Raw genomic sequence first — 26,718 nt, forward strand, 5'->3', positions numbered from 1 at the left:
TGTTCAAATTGTGTTCATCTACATTTATTATGGATTATTCTGAAGCATTATTGCAGACATGCTGATACTGACACAACATTCATTTAATCATATCACGGTGTCAATCAAATGTCACAATTCTAAGCAATGCATTCCTTTGTAACAATTGAGCTTGGAATCTTTTTTTTTTCCTGAAGGGATTTGGGACAGAAAGTTTTGCAGACAAAGTCTCACAGAGTTACTGTTTGCTTTGCTTGTTTGCTGCCAGTCTGTGCAGAAATTCACACTGGTGTCTGGTGGTCATCTGGAAGAGATTCCAGACAGAAAAGACAAGGCTAGAAGAACTTGGTAAACTACTAAAAGGGCATTTCGTTGCATGGAGTGTTCTTCTGCAGAAAATCTTTGGAAAGAGTCCGTCTGTTCAGCTAGTGTAGTGAACAAATAGAGTGTTGAGTTAACCACTGCACTTTTGGAACTTAATTTGAAACTGTGGTTTTATACATATTAATTTAATAAATAAATAGGGACCTTTAAATCTCAAGAATGAGAATGAATGTGATTTCTAATGATTCATAAATAAAACTAAACTATATATTATAAAAAGAATCCATTGTGTAACAATTGCTAGAAGCTTCGTTTTATTACTTGGGTAAGATAAAAAAAAAGTTTTTCTGGTTGGGCAAGCTTCTTGGAAAATGTAGTGAGCTAAGCTAGTTACTCTACTTAAAATGTAGCTGAAACTACACTAAAAGGTACCCCCTGGGAAATGTAGCAGCTAAGCTGAAAAGCTACTGTACAATGCAAAGGTAGCTTAGCTACAAGAAAGCTTTTTTTTTTCATTTTTAAATCAAAGCAACCTTAATCCAAGTCAGTTCACTTAGTGATCAATAAAACTGTCAATGAAGCATATGCTACATAATTGTTAAGTTCAGCTATTTACTGAAATTAAACAAATTTTACATTTACATTTTTTTACATACTTACACATTTAAAATACTATAGTATTAGTAGTACTTCTGTATATTAAAGAGTTTCTGTGTCAGCCCAATGATTGATTGGCGATGTCACTGTCCAGAGCGAGAGGTGACAGTAACCAAAGTCCCTTTAAGGCAAGTCATTTCACTTGGCAGCCATCTTTAAAACGTCTCTCGGGCAGTATGCTCAGGCATTCTGTTTGAATGGGGAAACATCAAATTCTTAAAAATTGCTTGCCAAGCTTACCATTGAATTTCAAATTACGAACCACCAATAAAATTGAACAACAACTGTCTTTAGTTTCAATTCTAAACATCCAAATCACACAAAATCTGCAGACACTTATGTCTGGTCCAAGCCCCTACCCCTAGAGTACCAACAGTCTACAGAGATTGAGGATTGGTTCCTGTACTAGAATGTGGGCTTTTTTCACCACATAATGATCGATAAATTGGCTCCTGTACTACAGTAAGGGCTTTTTTCACCACATAGCGATCAATGATTGGCTTACTAGTGGGGAGGGCTTTATTCACCATATAGGCAGTTACACTTTTCCCCATTCAAAAAGATACGAGTCATATCATATGTCTTGTGTATTCAATAGTCTTTGGATGTAACTCGCCAAAAAGTTTGTTTTCAACCATCGTAAAACAACAAAAAGAAGAATCTGCTATTTTCGCTATCATATGGATTTACATTCATCGGCTAGACGCTGGCTTTATAGCTATGTGAATGGCGGTGGTGTCACTTATTGATCTGCAATCAGTAAATGTAGTTTGTGTGGATGCTACTGCACTACTTGACTAAAAAAACTATTTGATTTAGAAAGCAAGGACTCTACCGCCACGCTACTGATAAACGTAGTTAAGCTAGTAGCGTCACTACTTGTAGCGACGCTATTGCCCAATACTGCTTTCATCATTATATACATAAACTTAATTTAGATGCTAATATCAAACCTACCTCATGTGCAATTTATGTTTCCGCTTTTTATTATCTAAAAAAAATTAATTTTATAGCTCCTTGTTAACTGAAAGCTCTGTAGCTCACTATACAGTTTAGAGAACTAGCTGATGCATATTTGTTAAAATACTTTTTATAACTGAATACTTTGAATTTATTCAGTAAATATCCATTTAATCTAAAAGAAAAATAAGCAATTGTTTATATGCTTTTATCACCCAGTTAGTACTGAAAACACACTGAACTGTGACTTCAAAACAAGGTATGCATGAAAACGGTCATTTTTGTTTACAGTTACACCCTTACTAGCAAAAACCCATTTACACTAAGCAAAAATGTATTTTTACCAGGAATTGTTTGCATCATTTTTGAGCAAATTAAAAGCTTAATGTGAAGACTAAGATATTAATGTTTGTAATTTGCACAAAAAAAAGCCAAACCTGCGATGGGGAATTTGAAACGTTGCTATGAAACAGATGACAGTTTACAAATCACAATAAAGCTCTGTCATTATTTCCAGATGATATGAATCAAACTGATGCTGAGTCACAAAAAGTCAACAAGAACCAAACCTGTCTGGGGTTTAAAGCAGACGCAAACATAGATCAGATTTTTGATAAAATGAGGAAATAACTGAAACAAGATATTCCAAGATGCGTTGACAACAGTGAATCATCTACTATGACATGTTAAGACGATCTACGCATACAGCACATCCATATCAGCGAATAAGACCTCTGAGTGATGGTACCAAGTTATTAAAGTAATACTTACCCAGCTCCCTAGAAACCGGCGAAACAGCAGCACTTTCCCCTATTTTTGAGAGTGCATCAAAATAAGCCTTTCCGGCAAAGGTCATTGCTGAAAGAGAGTGAATAAGTCATATTGATTAACAGGAAGCCATGCTGGACACTTTTCAGCCATTTTGAAAGAAACATTGGCTTTGGTCAGAATTTGGAAAACCTTTCATGCAAAAAAGGGGAGATGGTGCATTGCTTCATGTAAATGAAGTGATGTGATTACCTGCAACTGATTTCTCATAGTTCTTCCCCAGGTTAACCAGATTCCGCAGTCCTGGGTTGAACTGTTCCATCACATTCTGGAAGAACAGGAAACAAGGCTCATATTTTAAAGTTATATGGAAAACATCTTATATGGCTACTGAATAAAACTGAAGGAATGTCAAAATGACTCTGATTAAAGAAATATGAACTGAAAATAAAAACTGTCATCATTTTTCTAACTCTAAGTAAGACATAAAAACTTTAATCTCACTTAATCATGGAAAAACAAATTATGGTAACTAGCAATAGTTTGGTTGCCTATATTATTCAAAACTTGATGACGAGTAAACAATGACAGCATTTTAACTGTTCCTTTAACATGACTGCATTTGGAAATATTTTTTTTATGTTGGTGGCTTGGTGCAATAAGTTCAATGTTTTTATAAGTTTGCAATTCCACAGGCCTGATGGACTTTTGTTGTCTGGATAAAAGCAGTTAAACATTTTTAAAGGGATGGTTCATTCAAAAAATGATGGATCTAATAATTACTCGTCTAGTTTCAAGCCCCCAAGACCTTCGTTTAGCCTTGGAACACAAACAAAGACTTTTTTTGGGATGAAATCTGAGAGCTCTCTGATCCTCATTAGACAGCAATGTTTCTGACCCATTCAAAGTCCAGAAAATTACCATATAAATCATTAACACAGTCCATGTTCTTGAGTGGTTCAACCGGAAGATTAAGAAGCTATACATTTGTGCATCTATGAAACAAAAATGATGACTTTATTAACAGCTTCTTCTCAGTGTCAGTATAGGGCTTTCATGAGCACTGTGCACTAATACTCCGAATACCCAGATGCCCACGGCACTCTTGTGAAGATGCACCCTATATTGACACCAAAGCAAAGACACTGCTAGATGATTTTTCTGGATCTTGAGTCAAAAAACTTTGCAGTCTATGGAGGATGAGGGAGCTCTCAGTTTTGTTCTAAAATATCTTAATTTGTGTTCTGAAGATGAACTGAGGACTTAAGGTGAGGGTGAACTATATTTTTTTGGGTGAACCACCACTTGAAGACACCTGACAACTTTGGAACAAATCAACCGTCAATAGTCAAACAAATGATTAGAGTATTTTATTTTTGGTATATGGGCCAGTATAAGATTCTGACGGTTTCGCAGTATTGTGATTACTGCTCTAAAATATATTATTTTTAAATGTCTGGGTAAAAAAACAAAGACTTTTCCCCCCTTTGAACACAATAGAATTCATTTTGTGAAACATTTTAAGCATTTTGGAACAGTAAACGTGTCAGGCCGAGTAATGAAAATAAATCATTGACTTCAGCTGTCTTCATTTGTTTCAAAAACAGATTTCTTTACGATAAAAAAACGCCATCATTTCATATCTTTTCTGCGAGAGATACTGTTGTACTAAAAAAAAAAAAAATATTAAATCTTACATATATACCTTAGGAACAGTATAGTAAAAAATTTGTCAGTTTTAAAACCTTGACTTTTCTAAATCACGGTATACCTTGAAAACGGTTATCATCCCATGCCTAGTTTTAGGGGATTTTCCACTCTAGGTGAATCACATTTTATTGTATATGCAATAAAATAGAACACATAAATCACTTTCTAAAAATAACTACTGCATCTAAAAATATCTTGGTTTAAACATTGACTTATAATTGTGATTATACTGCCAACAAGATCAAAGTCCTCCTGAAGTTAAGGGCCATTGCTCTATTGAAATGCCCTTCTGTAATGCAATTCTGGGCAGTTCCACTTCTAATTCCCAAGAACACACCCTTGGTAAAACAATGAAGAGTCAGGTATGCAATAACAGAAACAGTCCAGCACAAACAGGTTTCTTAACTCAACCCAGAAACCCAACTGAAACACTTTAAAATGCACTCATGCATCTATTGCTCAACTTACACGTACCTTAAATGACAAAAATGTTAAGAGTAAAACAACACTTTGTTATTTAAAAACCAACCAACAAACAAACGAACACAGCTATGTGTGATGCTGGCAAACTAACAGGTGAACGTTGTAAAATAACACATCACGCAGTTTAAAGCGACTTTACCTTGTATGTGCTCTCGGTGAGTTTGTTCACGTCCTCCGAGGCTCGAGACATTTTAGCAGGTATTCCTCAAACGTCCTTGGTGACAATTTGTTTGTTTAAACTTTCCCTGTTAAGATCCTAAAAGCTGCGTTTTGTCCCACCTGTTAAGGCTTGTTAAGCGGCACAGAACAGAGCGCTCATGCGCTCCCGAGAAAACACGACACTGCACTGATGCAGGAGAGGATGAAACCTTTCCGCGCGACCTCATGCCACACGTGGAAAGGTGGGATCCGTGACGTCAGAGCTGAACTACAAGACTACAAACAAAAGGTATTTTTTCTCTTCGGTATGATTTTTTCTCAATATTGCTACTTTCTTTGTAGAATTTGACTATTGTAGCCTAATTATATTTATTGAAATATAATTATTTATAAATTTTTATAAATTTATAAATATCAATTTCAGTAAAAATACAATCCAAATAATACATAAACATTACAAACTATATGTAAAAATACTGGGTTGAATATCAATGCGCTCGCACTAAAAAAAATAGTATTTTATTAATTGCCCAAATAAATAACTTCATGCGGTACAGATTTGAAAAAGAAAATCAAATTTAAAAAATGGTATCGCTTTAAATCATAAATAAAAATAAATCATAAATAAATCTTTATGACATGCTGGAATGCTTTAAATATTGAAAATACCATTTTATATTAAATCATATCAGTATTCAGAAACATTTCAGTATTACTGAATATTGAATAAATGCAAATCCAATTTCCAAATCAGTGACATATAGGCCTAAGTCAGTTTATACAGTTATATTTTACTAATCTTAAGGTAAAATATGGTTGTAATAAGCAGTCCGTCAAATTGTGTTTTAACTAACCAATTTGTTTTTGCTCAAAATTTATCTTTCACTTGCAATATCCATATTTGAGTCATTTTAGCTGATTTTGTGCTAAACAACTATGATGTTGTGAGAGTGATGTGTGGATCGAAGATGTATATCAAATTCATACTGTATCAGAATGTGTTAACAGAATCTGAGGACATTTCAACTTTTACAGCGCCACTTTGTGGCCGTGTGTGTTGTTCTACAGAGTCACTGAGAGATAAGGTAGTTCTGCTTGCTGTTTTAAAAGTTGTTTGCTACTATACTAACCCGTCCATATTACATACCCAAGACCAGTGTTGGGGAAAGTTACTTTAGAAAGTAATGCATTACAATATGAGTTACTCCCCCCCAAAAAACTAGTTGCCTTCCCTGGTAGCAAAGAATTCTGGTCCTGATTTGGCATAAATCTGGCACAGCAGGCACTTATCCGGCATTGGCATACAGCATGTGGGCCAAACATGACCTTGGTTTGACAGAGTTGGCACCATCTTTAAGGTGGCATAGAATATTTAGGCCAGACGTGAAATGTATTATTTGGCCCTGATGTTAAAAAAATGATATGTGGGCCATGTAAGTTTGGCCTATCTTGACCCACATTTAAAAACATTTTTATTATTTTCAAATAAAGAAAAAAAATTCTAATCAGGCCGCTTCCAGAAAAAGCATGCCCACAGCATGCCTAAAATGCAATGATTATTAGGTTTTTCAATTTCACTGCAGTCCTGGTACCAACATATCTGGCTCAGTTCAGACTTGGCCAAGAAATGGTCCATGTTTGGCCCTTGTCTGGAAGCTAGACTTGGTCCAGTCATGCACCGTAATTTACTGCAGCATGTGGGCCAAGAAAAAGCTGATTATGTGGACCAGAACTGGGCCAGATATATATTGCTGGGTTGCTTAGTTACTTTTTTGGTAAGTAATGTGTTACATTACTTTTGACTTCTGTGTTACTTTTTCTGCGTGGGGCTTAATATACTTCCAAAACTTGCAGTTTTTTTCTTCTTCTTTTCTTTTCTTTTTTTAAATAGAGGAGCTCTGCAATTAACAATGCACTGTACAACCTTTAAAACACACATAATAAATGTAATATAGGATAATGTTATCTTCTGAGAACATCCTGGCCCCAGAGCTATACATGCCATTAACAGATTAATGAAAATTTAAAGCAATGTGGTTGCGACTTTTGTACTTTTGGTTTTATTAAAAGGTACAACCACTGTCCATTCAAATAATCCTCCTTTCCTTTTTTTTTCCCATGTGTTCAAAACTATTGGAATATTTCCATCCCAAACATCTAAGGCTCTGCTGTCTTCATTTCTGTCTGTTCCAGCATTCTCATTGTATGCCGGACTTAACATGATTACATTCATTTTGATTCTGGGATTTATTTTTTAAAAGTGACCTAACTAAACTAAAAAGTAACTCACATTACATTTTTTAAAAGTAACTCAGATATCACTTTATTTTTAAAAAGTATTGTGTTACTTTATTTGTTACTTGTATTGCATTACCATCAGCACTGTCCAAAACTCCTAGACCTGATTTTACATAAAGCTGGCAGAGGCATATACAGTCATATGTGAATTGAATATGACCAGGGGGTCCTATCCCCAATAGTAATAGGCTGAGTGTGTTTGTGGTGTCTGCTTTTACTTCAGTGTGTTCCATTGTGTTAGATGCAGAACTCAAATTCGGAGTATAGGACAACAATCAATTCTTTCTTTTGTATATATACAGTACATAACTACTTTCCTTATATAAATATATATTTGTTAAGAATAAAAAGTGCAACCCTTAGAACTCCAACATTCCAACAACCTTGGGGATTCAGAATAGGGCCATACATTGATTGTTATGGTATATGTAGACTGAGTTCTTGCAACCAGAAAAAGTCAATTCATTGCCATATTTGAGCTAAGATAAAGTATTGTGAAGCGCATCACTAGGCCAAACAGATCTTGATATATAAGTAGATTATTTAACAGTCTGGGATTTAATGTAGCCATTTCTTGCACGTCCTCTTGGAAAGCCATTCAGAAGCCTTTAGCGAAATGGGTTTGTGAATTAGTCACATCTCTGCATGAATTATATTTGCCGTGACAGCACAACACATATCATTATTCATATGAGCATAAGGTTTCAACACGTGAACATGATTTCAAGCCTTTACCAAACAACATGAAAGACTTAAAATGCTCACTCAGTCACACTCGAGTCACAAGCTGTTTATTTGGAGATCTGTGCTGAAGAGTCCACATGGACTGGTAAATATCAAATATTGCTCTGAATATAGATGTATACTTGTTTCTCTATGATGACTAATCATGTAGTCTTCAGATTTTGTGTTAAATGTTTATGTATGAAGTTGCAAACCGATTTCCACCAGGATCCGGAGTGTTCTGGTTCACACCTTTCTCTCACTGATTTCCTCTCTTGCCTTTGGGATACCAGAAGAAACCCCTCATCATCAGTTATCTGGTAAGCTGCTCCTTTTAAGGTTTTGGCTTTGTTTTCACTGGTGAAGATTCTGATGATTAAATGTGTTTTACCAAAGGAAATGTCAAAGGAAAGCTTATTTTCCATCAGATGGAAGGGAATTCAACATACTTGCGCAAAACAGGGAATCTGGCATCTTACACTAAAACAGTGGTTTCATTTGAACTCTATGACCCGAGGCATATCCTGCGCTCTGTCTCTTTTACATACACATGGGATTTGGGCAATGGGTAATTCATATTTTAATACATTTAATTTTCTCGTATCTCTAAAAAAATGATGTTATTTACAGCTGTCATTGTTTTTAGGGAAGTGCATAAAGGCCCAGAGCCTTTTGTGAAGTTTTACTACGCCTTACCAGGGAACTACACGTTAAAACTGAGCATTGAAACAGATGGACCTCAGCATTCCAGGATGACTGGCCTGTACTCGGTGGATCTGACTGTATTAGGTGAGTGCAGATTCTGAATCACCTATTATCAGTGTTTATATTTGACCCTTTTTATAGTACCAGTGATGCTAACAAGTCAAAGATTATGTTGTTTTATAGATGCTATTAGATACGTTGATCTGATAGGACCTGTGATTTATAACGTCGACCAAAACAGCAGACTGTCCTTTGAGGTTGGAGGAAGGTAAAGCATATTTCCAAACATATATATTTAGTCCTACACTGTAAATTACACAGTATTTTACTGTAATGTGAACTGTATTTTACATTTGGACATTTATGCAGTATGTTACTGTATTTGATAGATGTATTGTGAACATTATAGTATTTTTTACCGTTAAGATATACAATACTGTTAATACACATACAGCAAGATAAATGGTACTTTAAATGTAAATATAGTATTTTTGCTGTAATAGATTTACAGTAAGTTACTGGCGAACTACTGCCAGTAAGTTATTGTAGAGGGAATTGTTCATTGTGTAACTTTTGATTAAATAAAAAGTCATCAGACTTTGATCATTGTTTTTTTCTCTATTGCATGTGACGTCTATAGCCCTCCGGTTTGGCTGTGCTGGAGAGTTTTGCCTGATTGCCACACACCCAATCCAGCTTCCTGCAGTTTAGTCCAGATCTATGAAAACACTTTCTGTCTGAACTACACTTTCACATCTGTAGGAACGCACTGCTTAGACCTGAGTGTGAAAAATAACATCAGCAGCCTCCAGACATTCTACAGCGTCTATGTGCAAAGCGGTCGTAAGTATAATACTTTTATACATACTGTATATACAACAAGTTTTATTTTATAAATTAAAAGAGACACTGGGTGACACGATGGCTCAGTGATTAGCACTGTCGCCTCACAGCAAGAAGGTTGCTAGTTTAAGTCCTGACTGGGTCAGTTGGCTGTTCTGTGTGGAGTTTGCATGTTCTCCCTGTGTTCGTAGAGAAGGGTATAAGCGGATGTCGGAGCCAGCTCCAAGTGGGTGGGACTTGAGCTCCAAGTGGCCTGTACAAATCTGGAGTTTTTATTTATTTAATGTGTTGTACATGACACAGAGTCCAATATTGTGCTTTATGAATGTCTACACCCCAACCCTAAACCCAAACTCACAGTAACCTGTTGTGTTTTATTAACATCTACACCTACCCCAACCCTAAACCCAACCTCACAGTAACCTGATGTGTTTTATTAATATCTGCTCCACCTACATCACCTAAGCCCAAGGTTTAAGTCCCTCCCACTTGGAGGTCACCCAATCTACTCGCGGTGTAATTCCTCCCACTTGGAGGTCTCAGGGCTGCAGTGATACCTACCTGTGTTTGTGTGGGTTTCCTCCAGGTGCTCTGGTTTCCCCATCAGTCCAAACACATGCGCTATAGGTGAATTCATTTATTCATAATCTTTCCAGATTAGTCCCTTTATTAATCTGGGGTCGCCTCTGGTGAATGAACCGCCAACTTATCCAGCATATGTTTTACTTAGCGGATGCCCTTCCAGCTGCAACCCATCTCTGGGAAACTTCCACACACACTCCAATGTCCAAGGTCATGCGGTACAGGTGAATTGAATAAACTAAATTGGCTGTAGTGTACGAGTGTGAATGAGTGTTTATGGATGTTACCTGGTACTGGGTTGCAGCTAAAAGGGCATCCGCTGTGTAAAACATATGCTAGATAAATTCATTCATGCGGTTCATTCTGCTGTGGCAACCCCTGATGATCAAAGGGACTAATCCAAAGGAAAATGAATAAATGAATGAATGAAAGAGACATTAGCGGGTTCCTGCAATAAAATAATATATAACTTTGTGGGACAACTGAAACATTTTGTGGAATAAAAAGAAAATTCTGGGTCCTACTTTATTTGAAGTGGCCTTAACTAATATGTACTTACATAGGAATTAATATTTTGTTAATATTTTGTGTAAATACATGTATTTACTGTGTACTTATGCTTGATTACATACATGTATGTAACTACATCTGTAATTAACTTTTGTAATTACATTTGTACATACACTGTTGACCATCCCTTACACCTTAACCCACCCTTAAACCTACCCATGAAACCAAACCTGTCCATAACCCAACCTCTAATCCCAACTCAAAAGCACCACAAGTGTTCTCAAATACATTATAAACACAGTAAGTACATTGTAATTAATTTTGATGCAAGTACATAGTAGTTAAGGACACTTAATATGAAGAGGGACCAAATTCTGTCATCAGTTACTCACCTTTGTGACTTTTTCAAAAAATAGTTCACCCAAAAACAGTATGCTCACCATTTTATCAACCTCCGCTGGTTCTAATCTCAAATTTCTTTCTTCTGTTGAACACAAAACAAGTGAATGTTAAAGGTCAATAGCTATGGTTCCATACAAAGATGTGAATTAGACTGAACCAGTTGATGGTGGACTTTGGCTGAGGGGTTTAAGAATGACCAAAACAACATTTCAGATATTGTGAAATGTGGTCAAGCCACTGTTTTTTCTCTCTCTCTATTAAATAGGACTTATTATGCCCCTTTTTCAGTGGTGGAAAGAAGACTGACAAATCAAAAGTACTATTACTTGCCTAAAAATGTAGTGCAAGTAGAGTAAAAGTATCTGTTGTATGAGTAGTGAGTGGTGAGTATTACGCTGTAAAAAGCTGATGCGTTTACATGTAATTTGTGGATGTGTGTAAACGTAATATTCTGTAGGGCATTTAGTTATTGCACAGCTAGCAGGCACACACTGTCATAAGACGTTAATATTGGGTTAGATTAAGGTTGTGATGTCCGGTGACCTAAATTCAATGTCTAGCCAACGTCTAAGGATGTTATTTTGACATCCGTTAAAGACATCAAATGACATTGATATTTGATTAATTTTAGGTTGTGTTAGAAATCGACCAAAATCCAACATCAAGCCTACGTCTTACACTATCGTCATATTAACGTCAAATACAGACATTTATTCATAATGTATGGCAACCAAAATCCAACATTTGATAGACGTCATGGTGGTAACGTCCACACAACATCAAGCTGTATCATCATTAGACATTGATATTTGGTTGATTTTAGGTTGGACGTTAATGACGTTGAGTTCTGAGGTCAATCCAATTTTCATTTCCAAACAAAATGCAATGTCCCCACGACATTGGGGTACAATGTCAATCTAATCATGTTGACATCTTCTGCTTGCCTGGTGTTTAAGGCCATTTTGGTCATCATACAGCAAAACATCCATCATCTTCTCATCAGTGACATGCATCTAAACAATCTCTGGGTCAATGTGTGTAAAGATTTTGGACATCTTTATGGACACTTTTAATGCCTTTATACAATTATAAATCGCCCATGTCTTGAGGTAGTTCATTATGATGTGATTTACCTTCTGTATGTGATCTGATTGGACTCACAGGACTGATTTTTCTAATCCCCATAAACAAGAAATAATAAAGTAGTAACTGCAGGTTGAAGGAAAGTGAAGTAAAAGTACCGATACATTTCTAGAAATGTACTCAAAGGAAAGTAAAAGTACACATCTTTAAAACTACTTAGCAAATTATAATTTCTGAGAAAAACTACTCAATTACAGTAATTGGAGTATTTGTAACTTGTTTCTTTACACCACTGCCGTTTTTACAAAATGTAAAGTATCTGTTCTTGGCATTTCTCTGCTCTTGCACATCTTGGCATTTCCATTATGAAAAAATACACACAACTTTTCACAATACATCTTTAAAAAACAGTAGCATACTGCATAAATGTCAAACAGTAAAATACAGTTCATATTACAGTATTACAGTATTACATATATACTGTGTAATTTACAAAAATCCTTAACTGTGTAGCTAATGGCTGTAACATTCTTCAGTATTTCTTCCACTGAATTCAACAGAAAAAAAAACCCTAAACATGTTTAAAACATGTGGAGGATGAGTAAATGATAACGTATTAAAAAAATAATCTTTTGTGTGAGCTATACCTTTATTTGCAGAACAATTGCATATGGGCACTCTATCAAATATAATGGTGATGACAGAATTTTTGAGTAAACTACCCTTTATTGCACTAAAATATTAGCTGTGTGAATAAGGATAAACGTTTAACACTGCTGTGTCTGTCAGAATACTGTGACATTTGAAGCAGCACAACATGACGTTTGAGATACCTTCAGGCCATTTTTGTTCATTGATGATTCATTCAGCCTCAGCACTGAATTACTCAACGGTACAACATGACTTGCAGCTCTTCAGAAATGTTTAATAACTTCTTAAGAGATTCAAATGAGGTGTTACATATGAATTAGTGCATTCTAAGCCAGTTATTCTCAATCTTCAAGAACTCTACTTTTCCACAATATTGTTTTTTAGGGCTTTACTTTCCCCCCAAATATTTTATTTATATAAACTAAGAGTGAAATGTTAACAATACTAAAATATAATAATTATAAATACAACAGTAAAATTATATTAATATTATTACATGTCTTCTCCGTTTGTTTAGAATACACTGTTAAACCCGATAAGTTAACTTAAACTGTTTGAGGAAACCATTTGCGGCAAAGCATTTAAGTTTTGAAACAAAATGGTTTGAGTATACTGCAAACTCATATATTGTATCACATGCACATATGTGTTGATATCATCAAACTTTTAAAAGAATTTGTAACTTAAACATTTTAAGTTCAGTTATCAAATCATTGTTAGTTCATTTAACTTAAACAAATTAGGTCCAAACAACTACAAAGCTTTTCAAATGGTTTGGAATTCCTTTTAGCATTTAAGTTACACACACACACACACACACACACACACACACACACACACACACACACACACACACACACACACACACACACACACACACACACACACACACACACACACACAAATGAATTAATTCATAACTCATTTGATTAGTGTTCTGCTTAATATAATCAGCTTAGGAGTTACCATAACTTTTTCATTGATTGAAGTAACTTTTTAAAAAATTATTAGTTTAACTAATTTATTTAATTTTGTGACTTTCACTGTTCGATTTTGCAGTGTAGGTATAAGAATGTAAAATAAATAAATTAGAAGTATTTATTGAATTAATATTAGTATATAATTATAAGTGCTGCTATCTTATGAATACTGATAATGCATAATTAGTGTATATTTAATAGGTACTGCCATATAATGAATTGGTACCAGAATAAATAAGCACAGATTAAGTAGTGGTAAAAAGCTGTGAAGAAAAACTATAAATAACAAGTACTGGTAGACTTAAGAAATAGTTAAATAAAATGAAAATGTACTCTCTATTACTGACCCCAAGTGGTTTTAAACTTTTTCTTGAAAAGATATTTTAAATTTTAAAAGCAAAAAAAGTTGTAAATGTGTTTGAGTTAACCTTCATAGTGTTTGTTTTTTAACTATGGATGTCAATGGCTCACAACATTTGTCAAAGTATCTGCCTTTGTGTACTTAAACAGCTATGAGACAAATGATATAAATGATGACAGAATTAAAAATTTTGAGTGAACTATCTCTTTAGAGTAAATACTAATAATTCAAAATGAGTAGAAGTGGCATTAAAAAGATATTACAGCATAGTTTCATCGTTAAAAAGAATTTATTGTGTTACTGTGAACACAAGCATAGAACTGGAAATATTGTGTTTATTTAAGTAACAAAATATTAACTTCTAGATATTTGCATAAAATAAATAAACCACATGCTATTGGACAAGAATTAGGCTGTGAATCCGTCCCCCAGTCCTATTTCCCACTTGCATTTGTGTTTGTGTGTTTGTGTGTCACGTGAAAATGTCCATTGTTTTCCCTCAGATGTAAGTCTCTTCTTCCTATTGCCCTGCGCTGCAGTGATTGTTGCGACCCTCATATTTATCTCTGTGACCGTGTGTCGTCCACGCCAGCGGTCTCTCATGTGTAAGGTGAGTTATTCAGATCAGGAAAAACACAAATAACCGGGAATAACGTCTGTAACATGATTGTGAAGGGCATTTCTGGATAATATTGTAATATTCGGATTTGTCCACTAGAGGCTGACATACTCTAGAAAGTGTTTAAATGGTTCACTAAAAAAATGAAAACTCTTGTCATCATTTGCTCTCCCTCCAATTGTTCCAAACATGTTTGAGCTTCTTTTTTCTCTTGAACACAATAGAAGATATCGTGAAGAATGCTGGAAAGCAACAGCCATCGACCTCTGTCTGATGTTTTTGAAACTAGAAATTCATAGACGGTTAGAACACTTTGAGGGCTTGTAAATTATAAGGAAATGTTTATTTTGGGGTGAGCTGTAAAGCTTTAAGGTATTAAAAAATAAAAGCACATTTTTATGTACCTGTAGTAGTTTATTTTTTATCTTTCTTTTTGTTTATTTATTTTTTTAATTTGTAATCTTCAGTAAATGACTTTGTGAATGTACTTACGCATAGCCTACACATTAAAGTTTACAGTTACAGTTAACTAAATTTTCAGCTGTGTTTACGCCAGTCTTCAGTGTCAAAAAAATAAATCAAATCAGTAATTTTTTTTAGGATTCCATTTATATTTTTGAATTATTTGAGAAATATGAAAAAGATCAGCATTTATCTGAAACATAGAGATTTGTAACATTCTACTTGCTGTTTAAATAATTAATATATATAATAAAATATTATTCAGCTTGGATGCATTAAATTGATTTTATGTCAATGGCGTTTTTTCCCAGTAGTACTCCAAGTACTTTTTTGGATTAAGTTTATTTATATAGTTTACAAGACAAAGACAAAACTAGCCTTCCTAAAATGTAGTTATTTTTCTAATGTTTCCCAAATGATGTTTAACAAAGCAATGATTTTTTCCACAGTATATATATATATATATATATATATATATATATATATATATATATATATATATATATATATATATATATATATATATATATATACTTTTATATACATACAGTTGAATTATTAGCCCGCCTGAATTATTGCCCCTCCCTGTTTATTTTTTTTTTTCAATTTCTGTTTAACGGAAAGTATATATATATATATATATATATATATATATATATATATATATATATATATATATATATATATATATATATATATATATATATATAATTTCTTTTAGTTTGGCTGATGAAACGAACATCTTTTTTTTCCGATTAGCTAATAAACCACTGTTGTTCAATAACTTGCTAAATTAACTTTAACTAACTAACCTAGTTAAGCCTTTAAATTGCACTATAAACAATGATCTCGCAAATTAACTAGTTAAATAATATCTACATCATTATGGCAAATACAAAAGAAATTACAATTAAATTAAATGAATTATAAATTAGTAATTAAAAACTAATGTTAATCTGAAAATAATCTTCCTCTTAAACATCACTTGAAAACTATTTGAAAAACACATATTTTATACACATATTTAAATATTACAAATGTAACATGTCTCAATTTGTCTTATTTTTGTTTGCCTTCAGGGAGATTATGTCTCCTTCACAGACATCGAACTGCGTGCAAAGGATGCCACCGTCCCTTTGCAGAGCAATTCTTCTGCATCTAAGACAAATGAAACCCAGCTTCTGCTTTATCAGCAAGGGCCTTCCTACAACCCAGAATCCTGTTAGTCTCACACAAGATGTATTCATTAAAACAGATCTTTCATTGCATTATTTTGCTGTATGGTCTAACTTTTTATATTTGACACAAACAAGCATTGTGAATAAACACAAAATAGAACCTCTAAAAGCTTTTCACTTAGCTCATCTGAGTCACTCTGTCAATATGAACACATTCATGCTCCTTCTGCTCTTTTTGTTTACATTTGAAAAGGTTTCAGGGTTTGATTCATGCAGGCTGCATTTGCTAATGTGAGAATTGTTTTTAGATTTTGGGTTTTCTTTTTAAAAATTGTCTAATGAATACAGAAAACATCCAAAAAGCACTTTTATGTGTTTTTTGTCTGAGCCATACATCTCCATTTCAGCAGTACTTACATACACCAAACAGTTGTATTTAGTATTTGGTAGGTAGTTACAGGATGTACACTGTAAAAAATGTCCAGAATTTCACAACATGTTACTGTAATTTTTCACAGTAAAGTTTCACAGTAATGTGTTGTATTCAAAGTTTTATTGTGAAATTATGGCAGGTTGCATGGTTACAGCAGATTACTGTAAAAAGGGCTATATCTTTTGCATGTTATTTATAGGAAGTCAAACTCTTTTGATTTCATTTAGCATAGATATTAACACAAATGAACTTTAATGCCAGTGTTGGCACTTTTTGGATATTTAGAAATAACATAATGTTATTGCAGCTCCAAAAACAATTTGGTTACATCTTCAAAAATAACTTTAAAAGATAAAATCATCCTGTTTTGAAACGACATGAATGTCATAGTAAATTGAATTTGGTAAATTTTGCTATGTAAATTTAAATTGGGTGCACTCCACCTTTATTTAGTTTTCTAAGGTTACATGGAAATGTTAATACATTTTAATGAACATAACTTTGCCCTTAGCTAAAAACATAATAAACTGGAACAAAAGTAAATAATTTATAAAGCCAAACACTGTTAAACACCCAAAATGACTTCGAAGTCAGGGTAAATATCAGAATGAATATCCGTGGAAAGCCTGCTTCACAGTAAAATAGTTAACTTCTACAAGGTTATGCTGTGAAATCACAGTAATGGACTTATCTACTGTGAAGTTTAACTATTTGGCTGTAATTTCACAGTAATTTAATGTAACAAAATTACAGTAAATTACTGTGTACTCATGGTAATTTGCTGTAAATTTACATACAGTATTTTACTGTGAAAGTAATGCAATTATTAGCCAGTAATTTACTGTGAATTTAAGATATTTTTTACAATGTATATATGTGATTTGCCTGATTATACAACATTATATTCTAAAAATATTGTGGAAAAAGCTGAATTTTTTTCTTCTGTGAAAAATGTGCCATAGAATGCATTGATACAATATGTTAAAATCTTTTGTAACATCTAGACTTAGGTTTAGGTAAGTGTAAACAAATCTCCAGTTTTGCTGGTCCATTTCCAACCCTGGGAGTTGCCCCGAATGTAAAATGGTTGTTTTTGACCATATTTGGAAGGATCGTGAATATTAATGAGCTCTGCTCTGATGCTTCAGCAGCACATGTTAGTGCCTTACATTCACGCACAGCGTGATGTACTCTGAAATACACATGTGCAAATTAGTCATACTTCAGTTGTTGAATGATATTTACACAAACTGAATACATTCCTTGTTAAATGACAATATTTTCAACTGAAGTGGTGGAGAGGTTTTTTTTAGCTAGGAGAGAGTCATGTGTTGTGGATAAAATATATTGGCTAACTTATACTTAGCAAAAGGGGCTGACAGAGAAGTATTTTTGTGAAATTTTGAGTTTAGTGTATTTGAAAGCACAAAAAGTAATCATTATCAACCTCCGCATAAACAAGTGAGTTTTATTTAGTTTATTTCTGTGTAACGAATATGGCCATTCAGACACATAATTATTTTGCTTTATTCAATAAATAATACACCATCGACCTCTCTTACCCAGGAAAAGACTGGATAGTCAGTGTGTAATATGACTCCAAGGTATTTACAATATGAAAGGAATGCGTTTAGAAATGGACTCACAGAGACCTGGTCAAAAATTCTACACGCTATACGCTTGAGTCTCATACTTTTAATGTAAACTTTTACAAGTCTGTTGCCCATGTATTAATATTATGGTTTTAATACTTCTGCAATCAATGTTAAACTACCAAAGCTAAACAAGATCATAGATGGTTCATGCTTGATGTCCCTGCAAAGCTAATTTGGTGTACTGAACGATTGTTTACATTCATGTTAATATGTGTGCAACATATTAACATTTTAAGAAACGTTAAACTTTACATTTCTGCATTAGTTTACACCCAGAATGCCTATGCAAATCACTACAACCTAGACGGTGGGTACAAAACCATCCTTATAAAAGCTTGTGATCTAAGGCCACTGCTCAGACTAGAGTGAACCCATAAATAGAATCCAGGAGAACCCCGGTAGAACACCCAGAGAACTGCAGGGAGTATTCATGGACCCTAACAAAATGGTTTAACTGCACAACTCAGACATTCCTATCTCTGATACCTTTCCTTCTTTTCCGTCGAGAGTCTAGTTAAGTTTAGTGCATCGTAAAATCAGTAGTTTTGCCACTTCAAAACTTGAAACGACCGACTCCACCCCACTCCAAGCCTCGCGAGGGCAAAGAACTGACCACCAGCTAACCACTAGCTAAACAGAGCGAGTTCTTCACATCAAAAAAGGAACGCAAGTAACTCTTCCAGATTACCACTGAACTGGTGTAAACTAAATGTAACCCTAAAGAGACCATAGAAGAGTTAAATAAATTATTTTAGGTTCACTTGGTTTGGTCTTACACCCCTTCAGACCCTGCGTCCATAATGGACATCACATGGCATCCCATGTTTTTTTCACTTATGGAGCATTTCACAAAATTTTAAATTCCTCAATTAATTGAATGCTGCTATACCATATATCTACATATATGGTTTTATAATATTCTATCAATATGAATTAGAATATAAAACATTTATGTTGTTTTGTAAGGGGCAGTTTCTGCTAACAATTTCAGGGCAAGACAGACATAAGTCACTGTTACCAGAGGTAGAGAAAAAAATTGAGAATGAGGCAGAGAAAAGTCAGGATCAAGAAGACAGAGAAGATCATGACCATGACGCAGATGTAGAACCATTACTTTGTAATGATGATGGTATAATGTTAGGGAAGTACAACTGTTTTGACCTCATGTCCACTACAATGGACAAAAAATAAAAATACACCTAAAGAGTGATGACATTTTTTTTTAAATAATTTGATCTCATTAATGGGAGCCTCAAGAACTGTGAAAATATACTTTTACATTTTTTTTTTTAAATTTGGAACATAATTCAGGTCTGAAGGAGTTAAATTTCGATTTTGTTACCCTGCTTAAACATAAATGGGTTTTTATTTTTAATAGCAATAGCCATACTTGAAATCAACTGACCATTCAAACGTCACTGGACGATTCGTTTGTTCGAATTTAAAGAGTCGATTCTTTTGAAGCCCTGTTCAAATGAATCTTCAAATCACTTGTAGCTAATTCGCTACATCTGTTTTTTATTTAGTTTATTGCTGTTATTTAAGAATCACGGCTAGTGCTGAGCACTTATATTCATCAGTTCACATGTGTCTGTTGCCTCATTTCAAACATACACCGCTAAATGCACAATATACATGTTCAACTAAAAATGTAAAGTTCTCCTAATTTTATACTAATCTTGATTGCCTATAGAGTAGTTTTCCATCCATCTTTTCTCTGAAAAGCCTTTAGTTTTTTTATATACTTTTAAGATAATATAATAGCTTTACGATCTAAAAAAAATGGCATGCCATAAGCAAGAGTAGCAGCTTCACAGTCACAGACTATAACCTATAATTTCACTGTAAATACAACGGGAACAATTTTGTTATCGTAGCTCTTTGATGAATACAATTATACGAATTATTTATTAAACAAATTTTGAGAGGAGCATGTGCACCATGATTGACCCAGCTGGCCCACATTGAGGAATCATGATCTCTACATATATATATATATATATATATATATATATATATATATATATATATATATATATATATATATATATATATATATATATATATATATATATCCTCATTTCCTTTCTACAACTATCTTCATCTGAAGAAACCCCCCTCCTCCCTTTCTTACACCTTTATCCAGAATGGGTGGCACGGTGGTGCAGTGACTAGCACTGTTGACTCACAGAAAGAATATCAATGGTGTCGGGTCCTCGCTGTGCCATCTGGTATTTCTGTGCGAAGTTTGCATGTTCTCTCCGTGTCTGAGTGGGTTTCCCCCGGGTTCCCCGGTTTCCTCCCACTGTCCAAATATGCTCTTTATTATAGAAAGAATAAGCCAAAATCTTTTTTCTAATGTCAGGAAATTCAGCCTCAGCAGCGGGGGAGTTTTCGCCCTGCGAAAGGCGCTCAGGTCTCTCTCGGGACAGCATGCCAAACAAGCTATGCATAAATCATGAGCTAAGTGTGAATTCAAGAAAGTAGTGTAATCAACCTAGGTTGATCTCAGGAGTGTATGATCGCATCGTTCTGGAAAGAGCATTCAGTTCAGTACATCATTGATAAGCTGCTATAAACTCAATGGCTCGCAATGGCTTATAAAACCAGACATGTTGCCATGGAAGTATAAAATTTGCAATGTATTTTAATGATCCTGTAAATCGTCAAAAGTCTGTTTTGTTTTAAATGTTTTATTATTTTACACCAATTCAATTTACATGAGAACAAGAAAGAACGATGTTTGAGGCTCACTGTGTATTCTTTCAGTCTGCAGAACTCTTCTTATTCAGCTATGCCTAGGTCAAGTTTGCATTCTATGAACTTTAGAAAATCCCTTCGATCCCTTGGCTCAAATATGTCAAAACTAAAAATAGAATTTTAAACCTGACTTTAGCCAAATTACCACATATTTAATAAAAGTAGGGATGTCCCGATCAGGATTTTTTGCCCTCCAGTCATTTGATTTTAAGCATTTGCCGATACTGAAACCTGATCTGATAGTTCCATAATATATATAAAAAAAAGAATAAAGAAGAGCGAAAAAACAGATCCAGGATGTTTCTTATTTCAACATTGAACAACTCTGTTAACAAACAGAGCACTTCTGTGAGGTAGCTTGAACAATCAAATAATAAATAACATCAACTCTTCCCTTTTGGACTTTAGTACAAAAGTAAATATAAAAAAATATATAAAAACAAATAGCAGCTCAACTTAAAACATCTGGCAGGCAATCCCAAGTTTACAGATCTCACAGTTTGCTATGGCAATTTTGTCGTCATCAACTTTATAATACCACCAGACCGCAGACATACTCGCGCTTTCCGCTTCAAGTTGCTTTTATGTTCTACTTTGCCAGCATTTAACCAATAGCCGTCTCAGCAACAAAGTGATATCATGCCATACGCGTTGCTGTTTCTGTGTGAAGTCAAGAAAGAGGCCTAACTATACTATAGATGTGTTAAAAATAATGAAAACATACGAGTCCTGATCAGGAGGTAACATTCGATTTCGATCAAGTCCGAAACTGCGTGATTGGGCCCGTGTTTCTGATCACGTAATCAGATCAGGACATCCCTAATTAAAAGTATGCCTCATTTGCTTATGTAAACATAGCATTTTAGAAGACTCAAAATATTTTCTTTCTTCAATTCTTAATGTAATAAATAAACTGGGAAGGTATGCTAATAAATATTAGTTCTTTTTTACACTCTATTCACCTGTAGTGTCTTGCCTTCAGGCAAATCTCCTTGGAATCCAAATAGACGATGACATTGGTGATGAACCTTTAAAAATAGAAAGTACCAGATAAAAAGAATTACATGCAGTTCAACGAGCATACTTTGGAATATTTTAACAACATTAAAGCTGACCCATATTTATATATATAAAACACAGCGATGTATAGAGTATGATCATATTTCTTCGCGAGTGATTATGAGTGAGAGTTTTCTTGTCTAAGACCCGGAGCTCTTTCTCTCTGAATGAATGAATCTGACCTGTATTTTCCTGCTGTGATGATCAATGACATTTGCCATCTGCACTGTAAGGTACCAGGAAGACAAGAATTACAGCTCCACAAGGGACTGCAGAATATCTCTGTAGGTTAAAGGCTACAGATGAGCAATGCATCATTCGTCTAGTAATAACTGTGCCCTTCAGCTCAAAACTAGCTGAGGTATTATTCTTGCCCTTGAAAGTGTTACAGGACTTGTGTGTATGTGAAGAGATTTTAATACGTTTCTTCACAAAAGTTCAGCAAGGATTTGTTGTTTAATTAAGCCAATCAGCATCTAAATAGATTTTTCATAGTGTAATCATAACTGCTCAATTTTTGAGGTTGAGGTATTTTATTTTAATATTTTTCTTTTCTTATTTAGAGGTTTTGACCTATTTTTAATCCAACTGTGTAAGATTTCTTAAATCAAGAAGCATTTTTAGACAAGTACATTTTGTCTTGTTTTTTAAAAAGGTCTAAATTAATTGAGTTTCTACTTAAAACAAGCAAAATAGTCTGCCAGTGAAGTAAGCAAATCAATCTAAAAATAATTTTATTTGTCTAACAGGGGGTTCCCAAACCTTTCCGCCTGCGACCCTAATATAACTATGCCAGTGACTCGTGACCCCAACATTTCTTGGAGGTGCACAAATATACACTGTAAATCCCAACAGTTTGGGAAATGGAATGAGTGTAGTTAAAATTGACTGATTGTTAATACTCATTTAAAAAGAGTTTTGAACTCAGTGTTGAAGGTAATGAGTTTATTAAATACCTCATTACTTCAACTTAAATGGAGTAAGTTTACAGTACTAATATTCACCTTATTCTTTGCAGACGAGCGGGCGCAGCCATTTAAATCTTTTTGGCTCAAGACTTCCAGTCTCATTCACTTCCATTCATTTTTAGATGTTAAAAACTGCTCGTTACGCTGCTTGATGTTGCAAACTGATATTTTCTAATTATATTATTCTACTTGGTCTGTATAGTAATGCAAACATTTGTTTGTAGAGCAAGTACTTTGATTGTTTGCAGCCGTTTATTATTCCTAGTCATTTCTCCCACAGGCCACTGAATTGGAAGTTCTACAACAATCGCAAAGACCGGCGTACTTCCGCATTTTAGAATAAGGTCAATAGATTAGTTTTTGTTTTTACTCAAATAGTTTGTAGCAATCGGTTTACCTAAATGGTTTGAGCTGCCGTAACTTATTTGGTTTTACAGTACTCAGTTGGTTTGAGTTCTCTTTATTGATTTTTTCTTTGCTCACATTGTTTTTTTTACTTAAACGGATTAAGTTCACAGTACTCATTAGGGTTAGTTTTTGAATTTAAATGATTTGTTGCAATCATTTTCCTGAAATGGTTAGAGTTACCTTAACTTATTGGGTTTTACAGTGTCCAAATGTTGCACACTCAACAATATAAACACAAGCATAAAAAGTGCATCAGTCTAACAACCATATCATTTTTTATAGTCATTCTTTATTTTTTGTTTAATCTTAACCTCACCAAAAGAAACTGGTGGGCACAACGTTTTCAGCACAAGTATATTTTTGGTTAAATTTTGGAGAACCCCACTCAGAGATCATCCTTAATGTTCAGTTATGACCTGTATGTATTTTTAATATATTTGATTCCCATAAAGGTGTCAGAAAGTTTAACCTGGTGCTAGAAAATCTACTGCATCTGACATTTTTGCTGTGTTGTTAATCTAATGTAAACACACCAAATCTATGAAAAAAATGAAAGGCTGATAGCTTTTCACTTGCATGCTGTTGTTTTATGTAACTATAAGCTACTTTTTTGTGGGTTAAGGATAAAATATGGTAATTTTAATAGTTTACTCAAATGAAATTTTTGGAAATCAACCTGTCATTGTCACGCGACCCCCACTTTCGGAACTATTTGTCTAGAACAGGGGTGGGCAAACTCGGTCCTGCATAGTTTAGCTCCAACTCTAATCAAAAACACCTGAACATGCCGATCAGTGTCTTTAAGAACACTAGAAATCTATAAGCAGTTGTGTTTGATTAGAGTTGGAGTTAAACTGTGCAGGACACCGGCCCTCCAGGACCGAGTTTGCCCATCCCTGGTCTAGAATATGTTTCTGGATATTTGGACTAAAAACAAGACAAATCTTCAGTTTGATTTTTTTTTTTTTTTTTTTTTGTATTTAATCAAAATTCAGCAAAACAGTAATATTGTGAGAATAAAAAATACAATTACATTTTTGTTCTAACTTATTTAAAATGTCAAATAATTGTCATATATTAAAGAGAAGGCAAAGCTGAATTTTTAGCCAGTAATCCAGTCTTAAGTATCACATCGTCCTTTAGAAGTAAAATTGTCAAGTAATTAATGTAGTGCAATTATTAATGTTTTTTTTAGAAAGTGTGAAATTTGAATAATTTCATACATTTTAAATTATATGATGTTATACCTTCTCTTTTGATCCATTTAATGCAGGAGTGTCCACACTCGGTTCTGGAGGGCCAGTGTCCTTGAGTTTAGCTCCCACCCTAATCAAACACACCTGAACCAGCTAATCAAGCTCTTACTAGATATACTAGAAACTTCCAGGCAGGTGTGTTAAAGCAAGTTGGAGCTAAAGTTAGCATGACACTGGCCCTCCAGGACCGAGTGTGGACACCCCTGATTTAATGAATTCTTGCTTAATAAAAGCATCACATACTTACAAAAAGAAGAAGAAATGCTGTATTTGATAAACGACCACTATGGAATGCTTTGGTAGTAGATGTATAGTTATTAGAGATGATTAACCAAAAACCATGTTGCAGTATTTTACTTACTTGTATTCATTCATTCATTTTCTTTTCAGCTTAGTCCTATCATTAATCTGGGTTCGCCACAGCGGTATAAACCGCCAACTTATCCAGCACGTTTTTTTTTTTACGCATGCGGATGCCCTTCCAGCCACAACCCATCTCTGGGAAAACTCACTTGTATTTAAAGAATTAAATAAACCAATATAATTTTCATATATGCACACTATTTGTTGCATACAAGTCCTGCTAAAACCTCGGGTACAGTGTTTATATTCATTGAGTGAAGCAGAATTTTTTTAACTGTAAGAAGTGCTGGGTTCCACACAATTAACTGGGGTCCAAACAAAGTTAACTTGATAACTTTTACAAATTTAAGTGGATTGAATGTAAAACATTAAATTTTATTCAGTGTTAAATGCTAATAATGTGAGTTTGAATGCCATTTTACATGACAATTACAGCTGAAAGCAGCAGCAGATAGTTCACTCCAGATCTTGAAAATAAAATAAACCATTTGAAATTAAACTTTAGAACTGTGACTCAAAATAAAATACAATATCAGTGATTCAACATATACATTTATGTTAAAGAGTTTTAATATGTAATAATTACATTCTAAACCATACTATTTCGTGAGAGCACAATTCAATTTCTGTAGTGTTTCATCTGATGCAAACAGTCCAATTGGTTATCACTGCAAATCTTGTAAAGCAGCATGTAGTTAGGACATGCGGTAATGTAACCTGTTCTCCTGTAATGTTTAAGTGCGTAATATTTATATTATTTGCTAATTAATAATTCACGTGAAACTCTCGATCTGCATCTCATTTCGGAGTCCGTTACTGTCCACTGGATGTCGCATTTCAGTCACGGACACATGCTTTTAAAGCCATTTTGACTGAATGAATTAAATACGCTGTTTTCCAGCAGGCCACGAGGGGTGTGAAAATAGAATTGGCTAAACTGGCATTGGGCAAGAACCAAAACAACGACTGCCTTCCGTCACACGTTTTCAAAGCAAATTATCTGACTTCAGCATTGTTTTTTTAGATAAATAAGTATGTTCACTTCTTAAATATCTTTAAACATATTATGATATTTTTATGCTTTAGAAGAGTCAAATTTTACGTACAGCACCTTTAATAATTGTGTTGGTTCAAAGTCATTTTTTTGGAGTGTACTATAATAACAAATACCAAACTGTGGCTTAATCTCTGGAATGAATGCTATAAATTGCACAGTCATTACTACAATCCAGTGTGTACTTCCAGTCAAAGCTCATGACGTTGATGTGTGACTGAGATGCATTAGGCAGAGGCACGAGTAAACAAAAGTGTTAATCATCTCAGCGGCGTGAGCTGTGAGGAAGCTGGAGATTTTCTCTCCCTGAAGGTGAAGGTCACAG

General features: G+C 34.3%; 2 protein-coding genes across 3 annotated transcripts in view; one reads left to right on the top strand and one right to left on the bottom strand.

Annotated features, from left to right (window-relative positions):
• Positions 1-5,238, bottom strand: part of baiap2l1a (BAR/IMD domain containing adaptor protein 2 like 1a) — a 44,608-nt gene extending 39,370 nt beyond the window's left edge. Inside the window, exons 1-3 of one of the 2 annotated variants that reach the window (XM_087274736.2) lie at positions 5,021-5,238; positions 2,941-3,016; positions 2,692-2,778 (exon numbers count right to left, since the gene is read on the bottom strand). In XM_087274736.2, the coding sequence (XP_087130862.1) occupies positions 2,692-2,778; positions 2,941-3,016; positions 5,021-5,071 (214 nt within the window). In that variant the 5' untranslated portion in view covers positions 5,072-5,238. 2 annotated transcript variants of the gene reach the window in all.
• Positions 5,239-8,120: 2,882 nt separating this feature from the next.
• tmem130 (transmembrane protein 130) lies at positions 8,121-16,599 on the top strand. The gene is given in 8 exon segments (NM_001110034.1): positions 8,121-8,167; positions 8,290-8,381; positions 8,458-8,629; positions 8,708-8,850; positions 8,950-9,034; positions 9,407-9,609; positions 14,682-14,788; positions 16,339-16,599. Coding segments are annotated over 8 exon segments (957 nt in total). The 5' UTR covers positions 8,121-8,159; the 3' UTR covers positions 16,486-16,599.
• Positions 16,600-26,718: the final 10,119 nt, after the last annotated feature.

The sequence above is a fragment of the Danio rerio genome, chromosome 12 (genome assembly GCF_052040795.2).
Source record: "Danio rerio strain M-AB ecotype USA chromosome 12, GRCz13ab, whole genome shotgun sequence".
Taxonomy (NCBI): Eukaryota; Metazoa; Chordata; class Actinopteri; order Cypriniformes; family Danionidae; genus Danio; species Danio rerio.